The sequence below is a fragment of the Danio aesculapii genome, chromosome 18, assembly GCF_903798145.1.
Source record: "Danio aesculapii chromosome 18, fDanAes4.1, whole genome shotgun sequence".
Taxonomy (NCBI): domain Eukaryota; kingdom Metazoa; phylum Chordata; class Actinopteri; order Cypriniformes; family Danionidae; genus Danio; species Danio aesculapii.
Window position 1 is genome coordinate 8,311,784 of NC_079452.1, and position 25,524 is coordinate 8,337,307.

General features: G+C 38.6%; 2 protein-coding genes across 2 annotated transcripts in view; one reads left to right on the forward strand and one right to left on the reverse strand.

Moving 5' to 3' along the window:
* Window positions 1-2,096, forward strand: part of acadl (acyl-CoA dehydrogenase long chain) — a 28,317-nt gene extending 26,221 nt beyond the window's left edge. Inside the window, exon 11 of the mRNA XM_056478625.1 lies at window positions 1,689-2,096. Within this exon, the coding sequence (XP_056334600.1) occupies window positions 1,689-1,782 (94 nt within the window). The 3' untranslated portion in view covers window positions 1,783-2,096. The remainder of the gene's footprint in view (window positions 1-1,688) is intronic.
* Window positions 2,097-15,826: 13,730 nt separating this feature from the next.
* Window positions 15,827-25,524, reverse strand: part of tnfaip8l3 (tumor necrosis factor, alpha-induced protein 8-like 3) — a 67,770-nt gene continuing 58,072 nt past the window's right edge. The window contains exon 2 of the mRNA XM_056478836.1: window positions 15,827-17,472. Coding sequence (XP_056334811.1) covers window positions 16,910-17,472 — 563 coding nt within the window. The 3' untranslated portion in view covers window positions 15,827-16,909. The remainder of the gene's footprint in view (window positions 17,473-25,524) is intronic.

Here is a 25,524-nt window from a genome sequence, read left to right on the forward strand (position 1 = left end):
ATTCACTACATTTATATGACACTACAATCCAGTCAAATAAATAAAGTAAAAAAATATTTTTTGACAAATTATTTAAACAAATAAATGACCTGCCATTATTCACGATCTTAAATGAAAGGAAACGCTTAAATTATACAAGGAGGCAACCATTTTAGTCGCACTTACACTTGTGAAATGGATAAAGTTACTGGAAAGTTACTGGAAAGCTCTGACAAAGTCCCATACATCAATAGTCTTTTCTAATCCTTCCTCTAACAAATGGCTGATGAATCCCCCATTGTAAGCGTGTAGATTGCTGAAGCACAAGTCAGAAAAATGACGAGAACGCAGCAGAAGGCTGGGGCTAAAATGCTGAGGTATTTTTCAAAAATAAACCTCAACAACTGACTCTTCACACCTCATCTTTGGGTAGAGAAAATAACACTAACTTTCCCCCACACTTCCAATAATATCCAACTGAGCACAGTGTCTTCGCGACATAATTCAACCGGCCTCTCCTACAGTGTTCTTCTTTTTCTTTGCTACTGTGTTTGTGGGTAGGGCTGCAGGTTTAAATTTTTCTGAGTTTGCACATGCAACAGTTGGGCGGGGTTTAAGTTCCGTATCCACGTCACGCCGGGACGGCTAAAGACTCGTTATCAAGATGGCTCATTTGAAGCACGACGAGTCGACTATTTTGGAGATGAATCAATAGTTTTAAACACGGCACACTTTCAGATTTAAGCCTTAGCTGGATATTTGACTTCACTTAGAGCTGTGTTACACACTACATGGAAGGTAATTTTTAAAAACCTATAGTATGGGTTCTTTAAATTGTCCCAAAAAAAACTCAAGAATTGTTGTTTCTGCTCATTTTAAATAGTTATTTTGAACAAGAAGCTAAATCATTTTTTGAGTGTTCTCTCTTGACCTGTAACTAATATGTAGAAAAAGTGTTTTAAAAGTGCAGTATTTAAGTTGAATTAGGTATTGCATGCTTGGTTCAAAACACATGCATGTGCAGGTTGCCAGATTTACATCACCAACATATCAGTGATTCAGCATATACATTTAATAATGTTAAAGAGGTTTAATATGTATTAAATAGATTATAAAGCTTACCATTTCGTTGAGGTGCGGTGAGTGCTCTATTCTGTGCTTCTGAATGGCTGTATTTCAATTTTTGTTGTCTTCGTCTGTTGCAAACAACCAAATTGTGTTTTTAGGACACGAGGTTACAATGTAACCTGCTCACCTAATGTTTAAGATCATAATATTTATATCATTTACTAATTAATAACCATCTCATGTGGAACTCTGATTCTGCGTCTCATTTTGGAGGCTGCTACTGTTCATCTGAGGTCACATTTGAGTCACAGACTCATACTTTGAGAGCTTTCCTGACTGAATGAATGAAATACGCTGCTTTCCACCAACGCAACCTGGGGAGCTGAAATATAATTGGCAAAACTGGCAGTGGGTGGGCTAAAAGAACCAAAACAAAGACAGACGTTCCAGCACGTAAATCACTTTTTTAAAGCAGAATATTTGACTGTAGTATTGTTTTTCAGTAAAGAGAATACTGTATGTTCATTTAGCATGTTTTTTTTAAATATCTGCAAACATATTATGGTATTTTTACGCTTTAGAGGAGTCAAAAACTTACACACACAGCACCTTTAATGTCTGTCTCATTTGCTCCCTTCCAGAGCGTTTGCAGATGCCAGAGTTCAGCCTATCTACGGAGGAACCAACGAGATCATGAAAGAGCTCATCTCCCGCAATATTGTGAGCAAAAAATAAATACAGGAAAGAAATCAAACGTTATTTAGTGCCTAGACGTTTCATACGTCTGTAGCAGGAGCTTCACAGATTGTTGATTTTAAAAATGTTCACAGATGAGTTCTTTAACATAAACGAGACGTCTGCTAATATATGGTTTACGCCGAGAGAATGTAGCCTCTGTTTGTCAATGTTTTTGCCTTCCAGATGAACCGTCTGCAGCACTTCTAAACAACAAAAGTCATTTTAAGTTGTAAAGTTTTTTTGTTGTTTGTTTGATATTGTGAAAACCGACTCTTTGTCCACTAATAAACCTTTATGAAGACATTTCTAAAGATGCCTCTTACGTAATCCTCTTTTAGTAGTTTGTGAATTAATCACGCTCTGTTATGATTGGTGTAAACAAAGAGAGTGTGTGTAAGCGGTGTGTTTTCTGAGTCGCTGGCTTTCTGCCGTGTTCGTGGTGAGTCATGGAGCTGAGGTGGGTGGTCTGTGTGAGTTAGTTGGTGGGTGTTATAAAGAGATTAAAACCAACTCTCTCCAATGCCGCACTCTTTCTGTCATGGGCATAATTATAGAGCCGTTTTCCTTTATTCAAAGGTATTCAAATATAGAGGCGTGCTGTGGAAGTTCAGAGAAGCTGCAGATTAGATGGGAGATAAAATTGTCTTCAAAAGTCAGTTTGACTGTTGGTCAAACGATAAAAAGGTCAGAAATAAATCACTTTGTGTATCCTTTTCTTTTTCAGGATCTAACTGTGCTAGAGAGTGGTAAGCATCTACAGTTGAAGATGTAACATTCATTCATTCTCCTTCGACTTAGTCTCTTATTTATCAGGGGTCGCCACAGCAGAGTGAGCTGCCAGTTATTCCGGCATATGTTTTACGCAGCGGATGCCCTTCCACCCATAATCCAGTACTGAGAAACACCCATACACTCTCACATTTACACATACTTACACACTAAGACCAATTTAGTTTATTCAATTCACCTATAGCGCTTGTGTTTGGATTGTGGGGGAAACCAGAGCACCCAAAGGAAACCCACGCCAACACGGGGAGAACATGCAAACTCCACACAGAAATGCTGACTAGCCCAGCCGGGACTCGAACCAGTGACCCTTTTGCTCTTAGGCGACATTGCTAACCACTGAGCCACCGTGCCACTCTTGAAGATCTAATAATATAAGAAATTCATGATTTTGGTGAACACTTCAGTTCAAATTTTAATAGATTTTTTTTAAAGCCAATCACACAGATGTGTGCTATTCTGCTGAGTGAAATAGCCAATGAGATTAAGCATCAGCATCCGCTGACGACTGAAAATGCCAGAATTATTTTTTTTTTTTTTTTCGTCACAAGTTTGTTTTGCACATTGGGAGATTCACACATTATAAGAGACAAATAAGAACTTCACTGATTATAACATAACTGTGGGATTTTCAGTGAGTCACAGCTTGTTAATGGTAATAAAGGGAGTGAACTCTCTAACCTTGCTTATTTTCATAACCAAATATGATTCATTTTTGATTCACATATAGTTAAAGAAAACTGTCCAAGCTCTGGGGCTCCAAGCTGCACAAAACAAAGTCACCATTTTGAGATTCTGTCCAGTTCACATACCTGTACACAAAAAAAAAAAAATCCTTTTTGTTTAATCTACTTACTTAGGTATTATTTTAAATAAGTCCTTCAGGCTTTGTTTGAAATCTACAGGTAAGTGTGCAGAAGCAGGGTTGGAATAAGACTGTGCAGGGCTGCAGCCCTCCAGGAACTGAGTTTGACACTCCTATACTTCAATTCATCTTTATTTTTATAGCGCTTTAACAATGTAGATTGTGTCAAAGCAGCTTCACATAGAAGATTATAGTGAATTAAAACAGTGTCAGTTCAATTTTCAGAGTTTAAGTTCAGTTCAGTTTAGATTAGTTCAGTTCAGTGTGTTTTAATATTCACTGCTAAGTGTCCAAACACTGAAGAGTAATCCATTGATGCGCAGCTCTACAAGTCCTGAACTATGCAAGCCAGTGGCGACAGCGGCGAGGAAAAAAAAGAGCTGCAGTCTAGGCGCCGGAGACTGGAGAACGGTGGACGTCAGCGAAGACTCGTCTGTCCCAGGAGTCTCACAGGAATCAGACGCATGCTCTCTACTCCTCCATGGCCACCACAGCAGCTGCTCAAGATATGGCCTTGTCCGGGATTGTGGAAACCTTGGGATCATCTCTTCACAGGTATTTGCTTCAGTGGCACTGCATAATCTCTAGTGGCCTCAGGATGAGTATCCTCAGGTGGAAAAAGAAAACATAAAGAGAATAATTAGCGTACCTGCTGTTCACAGTGTATATAAACGAGATGCGTGGAGCACATTTATGCATGATACTGCTATAAAATGCATTGAGTGTATGCTTAAACAGATAGGTTTTTAATCTAGTTTTGAATTGGAGATGTGTCTGAGCCTCGGACATTATCAGGAAGGCTATTGCAGACTTTAGGAGCCATAAATGAGAAGGCCTCCTTTACTCGACTTTGCTATTCACTACCAGAATCCCTGAGTTTTGAAATCTTAAAGAGCGGGTTGGATTGTAGCGAGACAGACGGTTGGATAGATAAACAGAAGCTAGATTATTTAAAGCTTAAATTCATAACGAAACTTAACAGGCAGCCAGTGTAAGGAGGATAAAATATACCCATCAACTTAGTTTTTTTTTTTTTTACTACCACGGCGGTTGACAAGTGCCATGCAAATTGCATTCTTCTAATTATCTTGTGTGTGAGAGAGAGAGTGACTATGTTTACATGGACATCAGAAATCAAACTATTTGCTTTAATCTAATTAAGATAATAAGACTAACGTGTTTACATGACTTGCTTTTTGAGTGTTACTTTCCTGATCCCGCTTTACATGTTATAGCACATAATTCAATTAATGTCATCGCGTCACCACACTATCCACGTTTCCTCTGTAGTTTCAAGCCATTTCGGGTATTTCGTTCTTAATTTGTCGACTTTAACTGCAGTTTGCCACTTTTACTTTCATCTGAGAACATTTCATGCATGACCTCCGTGACAAACGAGATACTGGATGCAACTATGAACTGCTGGAAGAGTTGTTTTAATGGAAGCTCATATCGCATGCTGAATGGAAAAAAAAAAAAAACCCTCCGCATTTCACGATGCAGATGTCTGTGGTCTGCACTGACTGGGTAGGTGCAAAAAGTGTCTAACAGCCGAGTGTCAAACAAGACTATCTTGTCGCAAAACGCGGCGAAAAGTCCTACATGACGGTAATAGTACGATTAAGATGTTTACATGTCTGTACTGCACTTCAATAATGCGACTAAAATCAGCATACTCTACCAGTTCGATTATGACCTTAATCTGATTAAATTTATAAAAAAAAAAAATCGCTGTTTACATGGTAAACTCTTAATCAGAATATTGTCTTAATCGCATTAGAATCTAATTATTGGTGTTCATGTAAACGTAGTCTGTGTGTGTGTTCAACAGGAATTTAGAATTTTTTTTTAATAGAATGTCTGTGAAATAAAGCAAAAGCAATCAATATTGGCAACATACACTTACCGGCCACTTTATTAGGTACACCTTACTAGTACCGGGTCGGACCCTCTTTTGCCTTCAGAACTGCTTTAATCCTTTATGGCATAATTCAACAGGGTACAAGAAATATTACTCATAGGTTTTGGTCCGTGTTGACATGATAGCATCACGCAGTTGCTGCAGATTTGTCGGCTGCACATCCATGACGCGAATCTCCAATTCCACCACATCCAAAAGGTGCTCGATTGGATTGAGCTCTGATGACTGTGGAGGCCATTTAAATACAGCAAACTCGTCGTCATGTTCAAGAAATTGGTCTGAGATGATTTGCATTTTTATGACATGCCGCGTTTTCCTGCTGGAAATAGCCATCAGAAGATAGGTACACTGTGGTCATAAAGGGATGGACATGGTCAGCAATAATACTCAGGTAGGCTGTGGCGTTGACACGATGCTCAATTGGTACTAATGGGCCCAAAGTGAGCCAAGAAAATATTCCCACACCATTACACCACTAGCTTGAACCGTTGATACAAGGCAGGATGGATCCATGCTTTCATGTTGCTGACGCCAAATTCTGACCCTACCATTCGAATTTTGCAGCAGAAATGGAGACTCATCAGACCAGGCAACGTTTTTCCAATCTTCTATTGTCCAATTTTGGTGAGCCTGTGAAAATTGTAGCCTCAGTTTCCTGTTCTTAGCTGATAGGAGTGGCACCCGGTGTGGTCTTCTGCTGCTGTAGCCCATCAGCCTCAAGGTTCGATGTGTTGTGCATTCAAAGATGCTCTTCTGCATACCTCGGTTGCAATGAGTGGTTATTTGAGTAACTGTTGCTTTTTTATCAGCTTGAACCAGTCTGGCCATTTTTCTGCTGACCTCTGGCATTTGTGGCCAGAGAACTGCCACTCACTGGATCTTTTCTCTTTTTCTAACCATTCTCTGTAAACCCTAGAGATGGTTGTGCGTGAAAATACCAGTAGATCAGCAGTTTCTGAAATACTCAGACCACATTCATAGTCACTTAAATCACCTTTCTTCCCCATTCTGATGCTCAGTTTGAACTACAGCAGATCGTCTTGACCATGTCTACGTCCCTAAATGCACTGAGTTGCTGTCATGTGTTTAGCTGGTTAGAAACTTGCATTAACAAGCAGTTGGACAGGTGTACCTAATAAAGTGGTTGGTGCGTGTACATAGGCAACATTGTTTTGTAAAAGAGACCTTGGCAAAAACACTTTTGAGTGACTAATTTATTTGAAGCATTAAACAAACCAACTCACTGAACGAGTCAAGCTCCCTTACACGCTTCCACTAAAAAGCTTCCTTCCCTTGAGCGCAGTAAAACCACAGCTTTGATCCATGCTCTGTCATTCATCTTACATACGTTCCCCTGTTAGTGCACACTGTGTGGGGCTGTTTGAGTGTGTGGGCTGATTTGTAGCCTGCTGACGGTTCACAGCCTGTCATGTCTTTCCGCTCTTTAATGCCACAATTATTTCATTTCTGGGTGTCCCAGCCAAGTCTTGTCTGTCTGTCTGTCTGTCTGTCTGTCTGCTGCTGAAACTAAATTTGGCCTCTCAGTCACACATTCTCAATCTGTGAAGCCACTGTGTGGGAGATCCTGAGCTGTTTGAAGAATTAGTGTCATGCTTTATTAGCATGCCCAGAGAGAATCTGCTTATGTATTATGCTTTTTTCTGTGTTAATGTTTTTGATGAAGAAATGGAGTGAAAAAATTATAAAATCATAAAATTGATCACCATATTGGGAAAAAGGTGTATTTGGGAATGTAATATTTTATTGTCATTTACTTTCAAGCATAACATGGGGTACAAACAAACAAACAAAATAATAGTAAAAAAAATCTTTAAATTAGCAGTTTTCCAGAATTTGTAACATATTATATATATATATATATATATATATATATATATATATATATATATATATATATATATATATATATATATAACCAGATTAAAAATCCAGATTAAAAGTTTTTAAAACAGTGCATGTTTGTAATGAATTACAGCGATTTTACAGTCTTCATCACCACAGCTGCACGTTAGTATTTATAAAAGATGCTTCAATCCTGGTTTGTGGACGTTAAATCAGATTTATTGTTTGTTTACAATAACATAACGAATATCCAAAAGCAGTGGATAATAACGTGTATCCTGTCACATTTGCAATGCAAAAACAGTGCAAAGTTAAATGCCTGCGGTGTGTGTGTGTGTGAACTTTGTAACAACATTGTGTGTGACTCATCGTTGCAAATCCACAACAAATACATCAAATAATCATTGGGAAAGTTTTTACTGTAGTATTTTTCCCAAACGTTACCTGAAATCTGCTTCCTTCATGTCTGTCACTGTGCTGTTTATCTGACGCAGCCAAGGCAGAGATTGAGGCACACTCTTACAGGCACATGTGAATGGTGGGCGGGAAGAACTATGTTGTGTTTAGAAATCCCAATATTCTGAAAGGTATAATAAATAATCTGATGGGTGTTTTGAGCTGAAATACAGACACATTCTGGAGACACAAAATACTTATCTTAAATCTTGAAATAAGGGTAAAATAGGTGCCCTTTAATCTCAACCCACATAAAGTGTTTGCAACCACTTACCTTTGAAAATTTTGTTAATTCAATGAATCTTTTTTGGTGTGTGTTTGTTTGACATGGAAAGCCTAATAATAATAATAATAATAATAATAATAATAATAATAATAATAATAATAATAATAATAATAATAATAAATGATAGTGAGGAACCCTCATGATTTAAATAAAATGTATTATTATGTAATAAAAAATAATAATAAAAAATCTTTTCTAACCTCAAAAGTCATCCTTTATTATAGTAGAAGTGCAGATACTCAAGTTTAAAATGACTCTGGTAAAAGTTGAAGTACTGATTACACTTTTGTTCTCAGTCAGTAAGTAAAAGTAAAGAAGTATGGCCTGAAACATGTACTTAAGTAAAAAGTATTCATTACTTATACCTGTTTTAGTTTCACAGTGGTAACTACCGCACATCATGTATACAAAATAACTTGCATTTCTCTTTTTTTCAGCAGCAAATTAGCCAAGCAACATTATTCTACAATATTGTCTAACAACACTGCTCAAAAAGTTGCCCTGTATGTATCATCACCCGAACACAAAACTTAACTATACTCTATGGCTGTTAAAAACAACAGCTGCCATACTGGTTCATATACTTTAAAACGTAATTCTGTAGGCTGCCTATATTTTCATAATTAATTAATATGTTAAATTTAACACTCAATTTTCTCTAAAACATGTTTCATTTTTTTCTTTTGATAAAATAAACAAAAATGTAATATATTTGAATAATTTTTGCATTATTGTAAAGCTACTTCATTATCTGAAGCAGCAACACTCTCATATGATTTCACTGTTTGTTTGTTGTTTTGTTTTGTTTTGTTTGTTTGTTCTCAGAGTATTGTAGACATTTTATTGTCATAATGCAAAAATGTCTTAGCATTATCTTTTTTCACTTGATAAATTACTGAACCTTTGCATTATTTTAATCATAAATCACCCGGTATACATACTTTTGATGTTCTAAAATATTTATCTAAATATAGAACAAATTTAAACAAGCCTACTTACGGTGCGTGATTAGAGATTGAAAAGGCCAGAGATTGCTGAGAAATATATTGATTGAATAAAAAGTCATTCAAATTGTGACTATATAATAATAAAAGAAATAATATAGATCGCGCCACACATGAAAACGAAAGTAACGAGTCCGATTTAAAAATGTAAGGAGTAAAAATAAAAAGTTATCAGAAAAATAAGTAGTGGAGTAAAGTACTGATACAAAAAAAATCTATTTAAGAACAGTAACGAAGTATTTGTACATTGTTACTTCCCATCTCTGGTGAACTCTATAATTGAAATTCATGTTATTTATGTTATTTTATTTGAGCTATTTTTGAATAACTCGTTACAGAAAAATGTTGTTTGTACATATATGTACTTCATATCTGTTTGTACATACAACATGTACTAGATTGACCATGCTATAACCAGCCAAACCATGACTTCTTGGCTCATGAGACGGAATTTGGACCGATGAGTACTTTAGTCCCTTTTCAAAATGAACGGCGCATAACACAGGAAATGTTTACCAGATGTTTGTCGTAAAAGCTTCTTTTTTCTTTGTCTCACATTCATTGATGTTTTTGTAAGTCAGTTCTCTTTGTGTGTTCAGAAAAGAGGAATTGCAACCTTTCATGTTAATAGAAAACGAAAGTTTGAAATCTCTGACAGGCAAGGTCAGTGAACGGTGAGCCATCTTGCCTAATTTAAAAGGATCTTCTGCATATATTCAAGAATGTTTTTGTGTTGTATAAAAAGGTGTCTTCAGTTTTTGGTAGAACAGAGGGATATTGTTGCTTTCACATTAAAGAAATCATCTAATGCTATATTCAAGTCACATCAGAATGATTGTATTTATGAGTTGAGTCCTAAATACTAGCGGGAAACAGGGCTTGTCAATTACAGATTTATAGAGAAAGCAGATTGCTATTGATCATATTGCACTGCTGCACTTATGAGTGTTGTTGATGCAGTTTAAGTTATGCATATTGTAAAAAGCTTGCCAGAAAACACTTATTAAAGGAACACTCAACTTTCTTTGGAAATAGGCTCATCAGAGTTAAACAGTTGAGTTTTCAAGTCAAAACAAATTCATCAAAATCTCTGTTCTATTACTACTATCCAAGGTTCAGAGATCAAATGTGTATTCCAGTACAGGTATCTTGGAATTTTAATTGATGACATCCTTTCCTTTGGCCCTCGTGCAATTGACTCTTGGCTAAGCCCCGCCCTCCTTTGTTACTGTTGCTACGCAGTTCAAGCTTTCATGCCTGGCATGCCAAATACAATATATATGCGCCGGTGTCAGACATTGCCAGGGATATAATTAGTCATTTTTGGTGAACATGTGAGATATCTGAGAAAGCCAGACAAAAAAGGACTGCAGTATTCATTACAGGGGTATATTCACGACATAATACGCAACCGATTAGAAAATAATTTAAACAAAATTGAAGCTAGGTTAGCCTAGCCGCCTCATATGCTGACCATTCAACAGCTTAATTCATGCACAGCAGGAAAGGTGAACTTTAAAATAATCTAATAAAAACAAATTAAACTGTGATTTCTCTATTTTTAGCCAAAAAGCCTGATAGATTAATTGCTGTGCAATGAAATATAGCATTGCTAACCGACGATGCTTCTACATAATTCATTCATAGAAAGATCAGCAAGAAAGGGGAAATTGATGGATTTGTGCCAAATATTAGCATCATTGACCCATAACAATGTACAGTACCTACATCTGTCAGTATGATTGTGTGGTTTTTATACCATGTCTTTTCTAATTTGCAGTCAAGTGGAAAAAATAAATAAATTGAAATGCAAATCAAAGTATAAATAGCGGAAGTGAACAAATAGATTGTCCTTACCAGTAAATGTTAATCAGACACCAAATATTAAATCAGACACTAACCCAGTATAATGACTAAATCTCTAAACAATGGACGAAAACATCAGTGAACTGTAGCTCTGACATGGACATGAGGGTTATAAATGACTGAAACGCAGCTGCAGGTAAAGCATATTGATCGTAAGTGCTCACATTGTGATCATATCTCTGTTTTGTTCTGTTGATATGTAATTTCAATTATTTGTAGCTTGAAACAGATGGAAATATGATTGCTATTAGTATGACTACTATGGCGAGGGCTTAAACGGAGCAGTGCTCATAATATCTACCGGAAAAAAGGTAAATACAACAGGGAAACAGAACCTGCTTTTGTATTTTTGTAGGAAACACAGTTTATATCTTTTTAGGGTAAGAGGTATGTGAGTTATTGCAGTCTATCAATGAATGTGTCAGAAATACTGAAAACAAAAACAACTTAACTCTGCTCTTTTAGCACCCCTCACACAGCGTGATCCACGCTAGTCTTTCTCCACTTAGGTTTTAAGTTTTGAAAAGGGAAAAAACTCCACCAGCCCATCCAAACTTTTAGGAAACCGGGTGTCAGATTTGCACAATCCATACACACAAATCTTTGGCTTGTTTCCCTCGCTCGAAAGCTTGACAGGCCTCCTGCACATAGCGTCGGTTGCTAAGCCACGATTGGTGTGTGGCGGTTTCGGGTGTGGCTTAGCGAGGGTCAATTGGTGAAAAAAATTGATTTAAAAAAAGTGATTTAGGCTTCTATTTTAAAATTAACTCTTGTCTTTCTTTGATGATGGAAAGAAGCTTTTTTCTCCAACTTCTATGTCAGTATTGGACTTTGGTGATGTTATTTATATGCATGCATCTTCTCAGAGTTTGCAGGCTTTAGACACTATTTACCATGGTGCACTGAGGTTTATAACAAATCTTAAATCCCCCACTCATCATTGTGTGTTGTACACTCGGGTAGGATGGTCTGCTTTGTCCACTCCTTGGCTCCATCATTGCTATAGCCTTCAGTCTCAGGAAGTTTATTTATTGTCTGTAACAGTGGTGCGTACTGTAATAAAAAAAAGGCTTTTAAATATGCAGCACTTTTTGCATGGAATAACCTCCAAACAAAGTTGCAATTTAAAGAGTCAGTTTCACTACATGCTTTAAAAAGATTTTAAATGATTTGGAGTTTGAAACATTGGCCTGTAGATGTTCTGAATTGTTTTTAACTGTAATTTCATGTGTTTTGATGGATGAATGATGTTACCTGTTATTTGATTTTTGTTTGTTTGTTTGTTTTGTTTGTTAAACCCCTATGAACTGTATACTGCTTAATCTTGGCCAGGACGCTCTTGTAAAAGAGTTTTTTTTATCTCAATGTGCTTTTTTCTGGTAAAATAAAGGTTATAATAATAATAATAATAATAATTAAAATAAAGAAATAATAAGCAATAATAATAATAAGCAATTTTAGCTTAGCTTAGCATAAACCAATGAAGTGGATTAGACCATTAGCATTTCGCTCAAAAAAGTTTTGATAATTTTCCTATTTAAAGCTTGGCTTTAGCAGGCGTAATGATATCACATAGCACTGTTACCTATAAGACAAATGCTGCTAATATCATTGCGTCTGCTGCAGCCATGGTTCCTTGACTATGGCAGAATGAGAGTATAGTTCCTATAGCTCCATATTGACCTAGAAAATAGCAACTTTGAAATTTTTTGTTGGTCTTAGTACACGGTGTACAGTCACTAGAACCCAGCAGGCACAGGACATCAACATAACGTCAGTTTGATGTTGTACCCCAAAGTCATGGGGATGTTGCATTTTGTTTCGAAATTCGAATTTATTTCGGAAATTAGGTTCACGTCAATAACCAACCTAAAATCAACCAAATATCAATGTCTGTTGATGTTACCTTGACCTTGTGTGGACGTTACCACGCTGCCTGCTTAGCGAGATGCTAATGCCTAATGTCTAATCCGATTCAATGATTTATGCTAAGCTAAGCTAAAAGTGCTCCCACCAGACTTGGGGATAGGCTGAATGAATTAAAAACTCAACTGTTAAATTCTTGCTGACTTGTAAAATAGTCTTATTCCAAAGAAGTGGAGTGTTCCTTTAAGTTGGTTTTCGATGGCCACATCTTATGAAATTCCCCGTTATATATATTTAGACAGAATCAGTTATGACAATAGCAAATCTTTTGGTTTCATTAGCATCATGTTGCATTAACACTAAACAGCTTCTTATCTTTGATGGGCACAAATCCATTTAATTTTGACCAACCTCACTTTAGCATAAATGATGTTGTGAAATGATTTCTAAACTCACAAGTATGAAATCATTCACTTACCTGGTGTAGTCTTCAGAATGGTTTTCTCACATCATCACTGGAACTGATGTGCTGTAATTCAATTATGACTACTGTAATTGACTTTTCTACTGTATTGAATTTAATATATTGCTTCTTACCTATAAAGCTTTAAATAATCAAGCTCCTGTTTATCTATCCAACCTTCTGTCTCGCTACAATCCAACTTGCTCTTTAAGATCTCAAAACTCAGGGCTTCTGGTAGTACCTAGAACAGCAAAGTCAAGTAAAGGAGGTCAAGCCTTCTCATTTATGGCTCCTAAACTCTGGAATAGCCTTCTTGGTAATGTCCGAGGCTCAGACACACTCTCCCAATTCAAAACTAGATTAAAAGGTCCTCAGACTGTGCAGCACCACCGATTTGATCCAAGACCAGCGACGAGATGATCCCAAGGTTTCCATATCCTGGACCAGAAAGTGTCCTGAGCAGCTACTGTGGTGGCCATGGAGGAGTGGAGAGCATGAGACTGTTCGCTGTTTGTGATTCCTGTGACGCTCCAGGGACAGACGAGTCTTCGCTGAGGTCCAGTCTCCAGCCTCCGGTGCCTTGACTGCAGCTCTGCACAAGACGTTTGGCCCGAAGAGAAATGGTCGTGCCCAACTGAGCCTGGTTTCTCTCGAGGTTTTTTAAATCTTCACTTTCGCCAATTAGTGAAGTTTTTTTCCTCACCGCTGTCTCCACTGGCTTGCATGGTTCGATATCTGTAGAGCTGCACATCGATGAATTTGCTCATCAGTATTTGGACTCTCAGTAGTGATTATTAAACCACACTGAACTGAGCTAAATTGAACTGAACTTAAACTCTGAAAACTGAACTGACACAGATTCAATTAACTATGATCTTCAATGTGAAGCTGCTTTGACTCAATCTACATTGTAAAAGTGCTATACAAATAAATTGTATTTAATTTATTCCATGCAAAGATTCTCACTTATCAGTGATGTCCTTGCAGATTGATTGTATCAAATTTAACATGTTCCTTGAGTAGAATAATGCTGCGTTCCATTGAGCTACGATTTTCTACCTGGAAAGTTGTAATAAAATGGTTTCTTAATTGGAACAGAAGGAGGAAATGAATAAGCAGCATCTGATTTTGTATGGAATAGAGCATAATAGACATTCTAAATTTTGCATAGACCTAAAGGGATAGTTTTTCCCCCAAATGAAAATTCTTTACCATTTACTCATACTCAAGTGGTTAAACTTGAGAATTCCTCCTTCTGTTGAACACAAAACAGATACTCTAAATAATGTTGGAAGAATACATCCATTAACATCTATAGTTGGGATACATTTATACTATGAAAGTCAATGGCTATTTTTCCCCACATTCTTCAGAACAGTATATGTTCTTTTGTGTTTTACAGAAGAAAGCTACTCAAACATGCTTGCAACAAGTGGAGCATGATTAAATGATGACATCATTTTTGAGTGAACTATCCCTTTAAAAGCCATCTTATCCAGTACTAGGGTTAGATGGTTTACTGGTACTTTGGTAGAACTGAAGTATAGAAGCTTCAAAATACTGACAATGCCACTATATTCTTTAAAAGGTCCAAAAGTCCAAACCCCCCTGAAGTGGGTGTAAAACTTTGTTTAAATTCTTTTATTCATTCATTTTCTTCCGGTTTTGCGGGACTGGGTTGCAGGGGTAGCAGCTTCAGGAGAGAACCTTAGATTTTTCTCTTCCCAGACACTTCCTCCAGCTCCTCCGGGGGGATCCCGGGGCGTTCCCAGGCCAGCTGAGAGACATCCCTCCAGCATGTCCTTGGTCTTCTCCGAGGTCTCCTCACAGTGGGACATGCCTAGAACACCTCCCTAAGTAGGTGCAACAGATGCCTGAGTCACCTCAGCTGGCTTCTCTCGATGTGGAGGAGCAGCAGCTCTACTCTGAGTTCCTCCCAGGTGACAGAGCTCCTCACCCTATCTATAAGGGTGCACTTTGCCACCCTGCTAAGCAAATACATTTTGTTCGCTTGTATCCGAGATCTTGTCCTTTCGGTCATGACCTAAAGCTCATGACCATAGGTGAGAGTAGGAGCGTAGATTGACCAGTAAATAGAAAGCTTTGCCTCTCAGAGATTTTCACCACAACAGATCGGTACATTGACCTGATTACTGCTGCCACTGCACCAATCCGCCTGTCAAACACATGTTCCATCTTTTCCTCACTCATGAATTTTTTGAAAATTAAGAGATTTTTATTCAAAATTTGTCATTTGCATCACTTGCGATTCTTCAAAATGTTCATTACCACAGGTTGATGGAAACTGATAACTGAATATTTTTCTTTTTTGGAACATTCTGTCTAAACTTTAATTTCAATTGTGTTTAAACATCTCAGTAGATTAAAAGCTCAGTTTCTGAAATATTCAGGGTAGCCCATCTGGTGCTAACAAAAGTTATGGTCCTTCGTCATTGAAATGCTTAGTTAGAGCTTCAGCAGATCATTTTGACCACGCCTATATGCCTACAGGCATCAAGTTGCTGCCATGTGATTGGCAGATTGGATATTTGCATTGAAAATCAGTAGAAAATGTGTTCTCAAATAAGGTGGTTGATGAGTGTAGTGTGCCCCAATCAAACACAAGAGTAATCACAGTAGTTTACATTAAAAAATGACACTAATAGACGTTCATATGGATCATTTAATGGCAGATAATAGTGCTACACTCTGGGGTTACTGAACAGGCTTACGGAATAGTCACATTTCTCTCCTGCATGTACTGTATACATACTGTATACTTACATGCTCTGAAACACCAGGATCTGGAAAAAAACAAGCACAGAATCATAGGAGCTGCTTTGACATTGAGTCATTACAAAGGCAAAGACAGAAGACCGAAACCCCAAAGTTTATTTACAATCTTTCTGCTGCGTTTCAGTTATGTACTTATTTTGGCATATGCTCTGTTCAACAAAGGCTCGTGCCATTTTTCTTCTATTAAAGGGATAGTTTACACCCCCCACAACCTAAAAAATGGAATATTCTGTCATGATTTACTCACCCTCTGCAGAACACAAAAGAATTTCGGAAACATTTTGAGAACTAAAATCTTAATGGTAAGAGTTTGTCTTCCAAATACTATGAGAATCAATGGCTCACATCAATTGTTAGCAACATTTGTTCAAATTTTCTTCAGATTTAGAACAAGCTGTTTATTTTTTTTATTTAATTTTACAGTATGTATCATGTATATCAAATAAAAATCTTAGTTAAGTTTAACTATAAACTAGGTATTGATTTGGAACATTGATTTGGGTAAGCAAATGCCAACAGAATGTTCAGTTTGGGTTGAACTATATCCCTTTAACTTTCGAGTAGATTAACTGGACTGATTCTTAAACATACAGAAGAAAGCTAGGGTTGCATTGTTGGTCATTCTTAAAGGATAGGTAGGTCAAATTCCATACAGTGCATATAAAGGAGCTCGTAAATTAAAACGTTCCTGCAATTGCACACAAAAGGACAGGATTTCTTGACACAGATTCTCTCAGGCTTTCCACTTAAATGGATTTTCCCCAAACAATCAACGGTACGTTGACAATAAAGACCAGGATTTGACTTTAATCAGCATCTGGGTGACCTACAGGTGGGTTACAATCACATCATCAAGTTATCATGACAGCCTATATTTCAAACAAAACCAGAGGACACAAGTTGCGTAAAAGTCCTTCAGTTGGAATCCCGGTAGAGTCTCTGGTACTGGAGGTTAAAGTGTGCCCTCATCTAGGAGTTTGTTTATCCCATCGCAGATCTTCCTCAGGTTAAGTCTGTAGTCTTCAGATGGGCCATACAGCTCGGTCAGGAAATCCACATCAGCGAAATGGTTGAAAACATGGTCAATCCGTCCGTGGGAGCGCATGGTCAAGTGGTGCTCCACCAACTCGTGGAGAAGGTCTCTACATTCCAACAGCAGCTCTGAAAGGATGCCTCGGTCGAACGTGTACTCCACTTCATAAAAGCTCACCACTGTCATGGCTGCCTGGTTCATCTTCTTTTTGAAGCGCTCCACGGTCTCCATCTCCTCAGGACTGAACTGGTGGTTCCGATAGAGAATGCCTATCTTCAGAGCGATCTTGATGACATCTTTGATGATTTTGTGGGCTTCCTTCTTGCTCTTGGTGTATTCTCGACTGGCCTTGTAGAGTTCGTCCAGAATCTCGCTGCTGGTGTCGTCTGTAAGGAGGTTTGCCACGGCCATCGTGGCCATTTTACTCAAGATCTTCTTTTGGGCCTGAAGGGCCAAACTCTTGGAATTGAAGCTCTCTTGCCCTATAAAAACAGAAAAAGAAAGCAATGTTTGCCACTGAAAAATTTTGTAAGAAATCAATGTCAAGGATGGTCAGAACCTTCTGTCTGATAAAATACCAGGCTGAAAGTCTTAAAACTTATAACTTTCAAAACATTCCTCAGTCCTTGAACATATTTTGCTCAAAAAGATTATTTTTGTATTTTAATCATTTTCAATAGACTGATACACATCTTAGCAGGTTAATTCTGCATCTTGTTCCATCTTTACTTTTTTATTTAAAATTTGATAGAAAAGGTATTTGTTACCAAGGGACAGTTTTCGCAATAACCTAAATACGTTGTATGAGTCTTAATTATTATTTTATGCCAAAGGATTACTAAACATTACTGCATTACAAAAAACTTAATAAAGGTGATTTTTTTCAATATTTATTTCTTTTTTTGATCAATCAGATACAAGATTTTCAGATTGTCTTATCCTCATCCCTGAAATTATTGGACATTTACAATAAGCAATAAAAATATTATAAATGAAAGTAAAAAGTAATGGTAACACTTTATTTAGCTTGTCTACTGTGGACATTTATATTTTCTTACTGTAACTTTCCAGTAGACGTCATCTATTGCAGTTATTAGAGTTTTCATAAACTATCTGCGTAATGTCTGCTGTAAACCAATTGTACACAAAATGGTCCTTCTCTCCGAATGCACCAGACACTTTTATATCAACACTCCATGTTTCTGGGCAAACATTGTGAAATTTTTATTGTACTACATGGAGTTGAGTGGGCTTAACAAACCACCTGTATGTAGCGAAGGCTAACTAGTGAAATGCTTTACCAGTAAACCTCACTCCTCTGACCTCTAAAGGTGCTATAGCGACAGACGCTAGAGGCTATGGTCTTTAGACTCCTTGTAAAGCTACGGTCACACCGGGCTTTGTGTGTGCGAAATTCTGTCGTGCGGCGCTGCGAAAAGGGGCGGGATTAAACAAGCTTATTAGACATTTAAAAAAGCGAGCGATTGCTCTATGTTTTACATTTTTGCCTAGAGAGGTCCTGTTTTGATCCTTGATTGGTCTCATGCAGTCAAGTGATGCGATTTAGCAGGTTAGAGTTCACCAAGCTTGAACTTTGCACCGCAGCAACCTGCGAAACTTAACGCATGTCCCCATGTTTCCGGTCTGACGCATTCGCGTGCTCATGAATGGAAGTCTATGGGAAGAAAAGTCAAGTGTGACGGCAGCTTTAGAGCAACCAACTCCCATGCAAAGAATCGCCGGTTTGATCCCAGCTCAGAGCAGGGTTACATTGGTGCTATGACCTTGATGGGAGTGAGGTTTAGGGGGTGAGTGTAGTGGAGGCCAGCTAGTGAAATGCTGTGCTAGTAAAACTCACTCCTCGGACCTCTAAAGGTGCTCTAGCGAAAGATGCTGGAAGCCATGGTCTTTAGCCTCCTTGTTAGAGCCTGTATGGAGAGTCGCCGGTTCGATCCCAGCTCGGAGAGAGTTGGGTGGTGTAGAATCAGCGAGGTTACGTAAAAGACACACTTACTCCTCTCTGAATGCACCCGACACTTTTTTTTTTACCAATGCTTAATATTTCCAATAGTATCTGGATGCAGCCTTTATGATGCAAGCTGAGATTGCTTTTCCTAGAGATGCAATGTCAGACACAATGCACTCAAGGGAGCTAGTAATGTCACTGTGATGGGTAGGGTTAGGGGTGGGCTTAGGTGAGCCCATTCAAAAGCATTACATGCAGCTCAGATTGCATCCGCACCAAGTCTACAGCCCAGCCAGACGCCTCTCAATGTTTCTGTAAATATTGTGAAAAGGGGGGCTTGACAAACCACTTGTTGGTGACACTTTTCTCCTCTCCATATGCACTAGATACATTTTTATAAGCACCCCACACTTCTTGTAAAACATTGTGCAATTCTTACAGTAGTGTGTTTCACGCAGGTGAGTGGGTTTGACAAACCACCTGTAGATGACACACACTTTTCCTCTCCATATGCACCAGACAACATTTCATAAGCACCCCATACTTCTTGAAAAACACTGTGCAATTCTTAGTGTGCTCCATCCTAGTGAATGGGTTTGACAAACCATCTGTAGATGACACACGCTCAGCCAGGTCGGAGAATAGTAGTTTGGATACTAGTGTAGTTCCAGTGTATTTGTATGAGACATAAATTCATTGTTTCTTCATTTATGTAAACTAATGAAACTAATAATTATGTGAAGTAGTCCTAATTAAGGACGAAGCAGTGGGTAGCGCTCTCGCCTCACAACAAGAAGGTTGCTGGTTTGAGTCACGACTGGGTCAGCTGGAATTTTTGTGTAGTTTGCATGTTCTCCCTTTGTTCGCGTGGCTTTCCTCCGGGTGCTCTGGTTTCCCCTACAGTCCAAAAACATGCAGTATAAGTGTGTTGGGTAAACAAAAGTGTGTGTGTGTGTGTGTGTGTAAATGCGAGAGTGTATGGGTGTTTCCTAGGACTGGGTTACGGCTGAAAGGGCATCTACTGCGTAAAACTTATGCTGGAATAGTTGGCGGTTCATTCTGCTGTGCAACCTCTGATAAATAAGGGACTAAGCTGAAGGAAAATGGATGAATGAATAATTTAATATTTGTAAAATAATATTGAGGGCAAAAGTGGTTTTTGTAATGGATGATTAAAGAAACGGTAACATGTTTCAGTCAAATTTGCTATTAGACTTTGTTCCGAAGGAAATCGCTGGACTATCTGATGTCATTCAAGTTCAAATCATGCTCACTTTTGGAATAGGAGCAATGAAAGGACAGACTGCTATCAAAGATTCAGTTCAATTCATTACAAATGTCACTGCTAAAGGATGGTTCACTGAAGATCAGCTCCACTGATCCTAGCCAAAACACACTGAGACTTATAGTTGTAGCAATGTCTAAAGGGGGCTGAGAAAATAAAGTTTAATCATTATAATTTCAGTGGCTAAACAAAATATGATGAACTATTATTCATATTTAATCAAAAAAAAGGCATAGCATCTGATTCCATCAATGTTTATGTAATGCATTGACGTGTGTACATTTTTGAAGAGATTTATTTATTGAGCCACTGTAACTGCGTCACCATAACCGTACTGTGTGCAAATTGATGCCAGCAAAGCTGTTGATTTACTAATGATTTATACAGTGTCTAATGGACTGTGATAATATTAGCACAAGCCAGAGATACTGTGGGTGTGTTTTTCTGGGTGTGCGTGTGTGTGTGTGAGCGCTCAGCGTGTTCATTCTGCTGAGCTTTGCTGAGTGTCTGATCTGCTGGCGTAGAGGTTGAAACTACATGTTCAATAACTCAATAATAAGATTTGGGCCAAAAATAGGAGAAAAGGCAAAAAAAAGGATTTTTAGGGATGGGTGGAGGAGGATTATGGGTCTGGCGAAGAATCTTGTGCACGATTCTGTGATCTGAGAAATCTGAGATTGATGATCTGGTTTTGGCAAGTTTCTTCTCTTAATTTTTATTTGGTGACATGTCCGAGCACATTGATGCCGATTGAACGAAACCCTTGAAACAATTGAAATGTAACACTGTTTACTAGCAATTTACCTTCATAATGATATTTATACTGTACATGCTGCAGGAATAGTTTACTCAAAAATCAAAATTTACAGGCCAATAGTCAGCCTGGTGAAAGGGGTGGTTCTTTTTTCACAAAATGTGGACCTTTTTACAGTTCTTCATGTGTAAAATATACACACACAAAGTTGTTACAAAGTTCACGCGCACACACAGCAAGGACACGCACACACACACATGGCGCAGACACAAACCAATAGCGCAGACACCCACACACACACAGAGAGAGAGAGAGAGAGAGAGCATGCGCGTTTAGCTTCGCACTCTGCTGCTTGCACGCATATGTGACAGGATACAGGTTAATCCTCACTGTTGTATGAATATCTGTTATGTTAATGTACAAAATAAACCTGATTTAACATCCACAAACCGGGATTGAAGCGTCTTCTTTTATAATTGTTCTGACACACGGCTGTGCTGATGAGGTAAAGCTAAGCTAAATCACTGTAAGTCATTACACACTTGCACTGTTTTAAAACATTTTAAACATGTGAAACTCACTTTTGATCACATTTGATGATGATCGATGATCCTAGCAAACTAAACAGACCTTCTATTCCCAGTTGCTTTGCGCACGTTTGGTCTTGTTGATATGATTATACACATGACTGCCGGGACATGTTAATACGCACAGCTGTCAATCAATTCGGTGGGCGGGGGGACCGCACTCTTACATTAAGTTGCGGTCGATCTGAAAACCGCTCCAATTGGTCCACCCTTTTTATGTTGTTAAATTTGATAAAAAAAGGACTGGGTGAGTTAATATCACCCCAATATGACGGTCTATACACTTCATCTACACACATGTCTGTCCAAACAGCTTTAAAAGTAGAATTTTCACCATACTGTAGGTGCCCTTTAAGTGACTTTGAACGTAGCATGGTTGTTGGTGCCAGAGAGGCTGGTCTAAGTATTTCAGAAGCTGTTGATCAACTGGGATTTTCATGCACAACCATCTCTAGGGTTTAGAGAGAATGATCAGAAAAAGAGAAAATATCCAATGAGCGGCAGTTCTGTGGGCTCAAATGCCTTGTTGATGCCAGAAGTCAGAGGAGAATGGCCACACTGGTTCGAGCTGATAGAAAGGCAACAGTAACTTAAATAATCACATGTTACACCCCCTACAATCCCTTTATGACCACAGTATACCCATCTTTTGATGGCTACTTCCAGCAGGATAACGTGCCATGTCATAAAGTGCGAATCATCTCAGACTGGTTTCTTGAACATGACAATCAGTTTACTGTACTCAAATGGCCTCCACAGTCACCAGATCTCAATCCAATAGAGCACCTTTGGGATGTGGTGAAACGGGAGATTGCATCATGGATGTGAAGCCGACAAATATGCAGCAACTGCGTGATGCTATCATGTCAATATGGACCAAAATATCTGAGGAATTTTCCCGTACCTTGTTGAATCTACGCCACGAAGGCAAAATGGGGTCCAACCCAATACTATTAAGGCGCAAGCCTTGTGCATAGTCTTGCATTTATACTTCTGTGTGCTGTTTGTGTTGCTCTGCAATAACACTTCCGAAACATTTCTTGTTGTTTCAATGCTTCCTTAATGTACATGTAGCTAAAACTCGCTCGATCAGAGGCAGGAACCAGCGTTGTTGATGTACAACAACTTTAATCATAAAGTAAACACAAAACAAAAGTTTACATCTGGAGCTCCTTCACGGGACTTGACACTTGTAAACAGTCGCTCCATCGGACTCATGGCTCTCACCACTGCCCACACTCGTCACAGCTACCAAGCCGACCAATCACAGAGCCTGCGCAATGCGTCATTGTGACATGTAGTTATATTTTTTGAGAGGTACACATCAGTGTCGGCGTCACCCACAGCGAGGGCTATGCAACCGCGTGAAGGCTGCGCCGGAGCATCTGTCAGCGCTTGATGCAGAAGTATAAATCAGCCTTAAGCCAAGTAGGTATCCCTGCTGCCAGAAGACCTCCATGTGGGAGGCATTACACCACAAGTAGGCTGGGTAACCTCCAAGTGGGAGGGACTTATGCCACAAGTGGGCTGGGTTTAGGTGGTGTAGGTGGAGTAGCCATTAATAAATCAGATCAGGTTAATGTGAGGTTGGGTTTAGGGTTGGGGTAGATGTAGACATTAATAAAACACAGCAGGTTACTGTAAGGTTAGGTTTAGGGTTGAGGTAGGTTTAGACATTCATAAAGCACAATATTGGACTCTGTGTCATGTACAAGACATTAAATAAATGCAAAAAAAAATAAGGTTTGTAAAGCCCACTTGGAGCTCAAGTCCCACCCACTAGGAGCTGGCTCTGACCCCCGTTTATACCCTACCCTTCTCAAGTGAGCAGTGCAACATGTCTTATTGGCTGTAGTAAATGAGCACCCTGATCTGATATGGAAGACATTGTTGTTTTTACAGTGTTTTTGAAGCACAAAAGGGGTCTTGGAGGATCGTATGATTACAGTTAAACCACTAATTGTGACAAAGTTTTTAGTTCCTTTTTTTGTTCCATCTTGAACCATTGCTTTACGAGAGAGCGCTCGGATTTTGTCTAAAATATCTTATTATTCAATATATTTATATATAATATCTTACACATATTTGTGTTCTGTAGATAAATGAAGGTCTCAGCACTGCAAAAATAGCTTTTCTTTGTCTCGTTTCTAGTCCAAATATCTAAAAAATCTTAAATCAAGAAGCATTTTCTAGACAAGCAAAAAAACATTGTCTTGTTTTTAGAAATAATATGTCAAAATTGAGTGGGTTTTTTCTTAAAACAAGCAAAATAATCTGCCAATGGGGTACGCAAAGCAAGATTGTTTTGCTTTCCCCATTGGCAGATTATTTAGCTTGTTTTAAGGACTGCGAGATGGTGCAGGAAGGAGGGTATTGTTTTGTCATCTTTATCTGTAGGAGGCGTGGGCAATCTGAGAGCAAATTTTATTTAGATACCGCAGACATGATTAATATTACTGAGCCAAACGCAGAGATTCTGTTGTGTTTTCAGACGGCCATCACTCTCATTTACTGCCTCGCACAAATCACGGTTATATGTCAGCAGGGTGGTCTGGAAAATACGTCATTTTGAGAATGCCACTGAATGCCACAGAATGGCACGTGAATGCCACACAAATGCCCGATCACTGCTCTAGTTTCTCTTTTTTTCATATAAAGAGAGCCAGAGTGGTCCACTTTTACACACACACACACACACCACACACATGCACATACACACACACACACACGCACACACACACACACACACACACACACACACACACACACGCAAACGTTTAGCTGCCAGATTCAACGTTCACACACACACACACACACACACACACACGATCAATCTGACCAAGGGTTGACCTTTATCGAGTGTCTCTGACAGGAGTGATAATGTTCACTACGAATGACAAATTGGTTCATCAATTGGTTCAAGGAGTTGTTGTATCAGTGACATGACACCAGGAGTATTGGGACATGTTGTGAAAAAGAAGTATGCTTTAACATAATTTTAGAATGATTAAAATACTTTTATATGCAATTATAATACTTAACTACTAGAGATTCTGACATCAAAAAATAAACATAATGCATTTACTGTGTAGATCTTGTATTACACAACACTAATGATGCTATAGAGGTGTAAAGTGTGGGTCAACAGTGTAACTATAAATATAATAACGGAACTTAATTCTAAATGTAATTGCATCCATATAATTACAATATGTGGCGCAGTGGGATACACACAATCGCCTCACAGCAAGAAGATCGCTGGTTCGAGCCTCGGCTGGCACAGTTGGCATTTCTGTGTGAAGTTTGCAGGTTCTCCCCTTGTTCGCATGGGTTCTCCAGTAATATGGAAAGCCATTTATTCATTCATTCATTCATTTTCTTTTCGGCTTAGTCCCTTTATAAATCTTGGGTCCCCACAGCGCAATGAACTGCCAATTTATCCAGCATATGCTTTACGCACCGGATGCCCTTCCAGCTGCAACCCATCACTGGGAAACACTCATTCACACACACACACACACACACACACACACACACACACACACACACACACACACACACACACACACACACACACACACACACACACACCACGGACAACTTTAGCCTACAAAATTCACCTGTACCACATGTCTTTGGACTTGTGGGGGAAATCGGAGCACCTGGAGGAAACCCACACGAACGCGGGGAGTATGCCATTTTTGACGCCATTGGCTTGACATCCATATTTCATCGTTATTTTTGGCGTTTTTGTATGTCAAAGACGCCGTTAAAACTGTGTTTTTATAACATTATAATCAGCCTCTCCCATTACTCCACAGTTCAGCCCTTGAAGTAGTTGGAAAGACTTTATGGAAAGCCAAATTAGTCAAATTGTGGCAATTACCAAATGCGTGTCATCCCCCACTAGTCCAAAGACATGTGGTAAAGGTGAATTGGGTA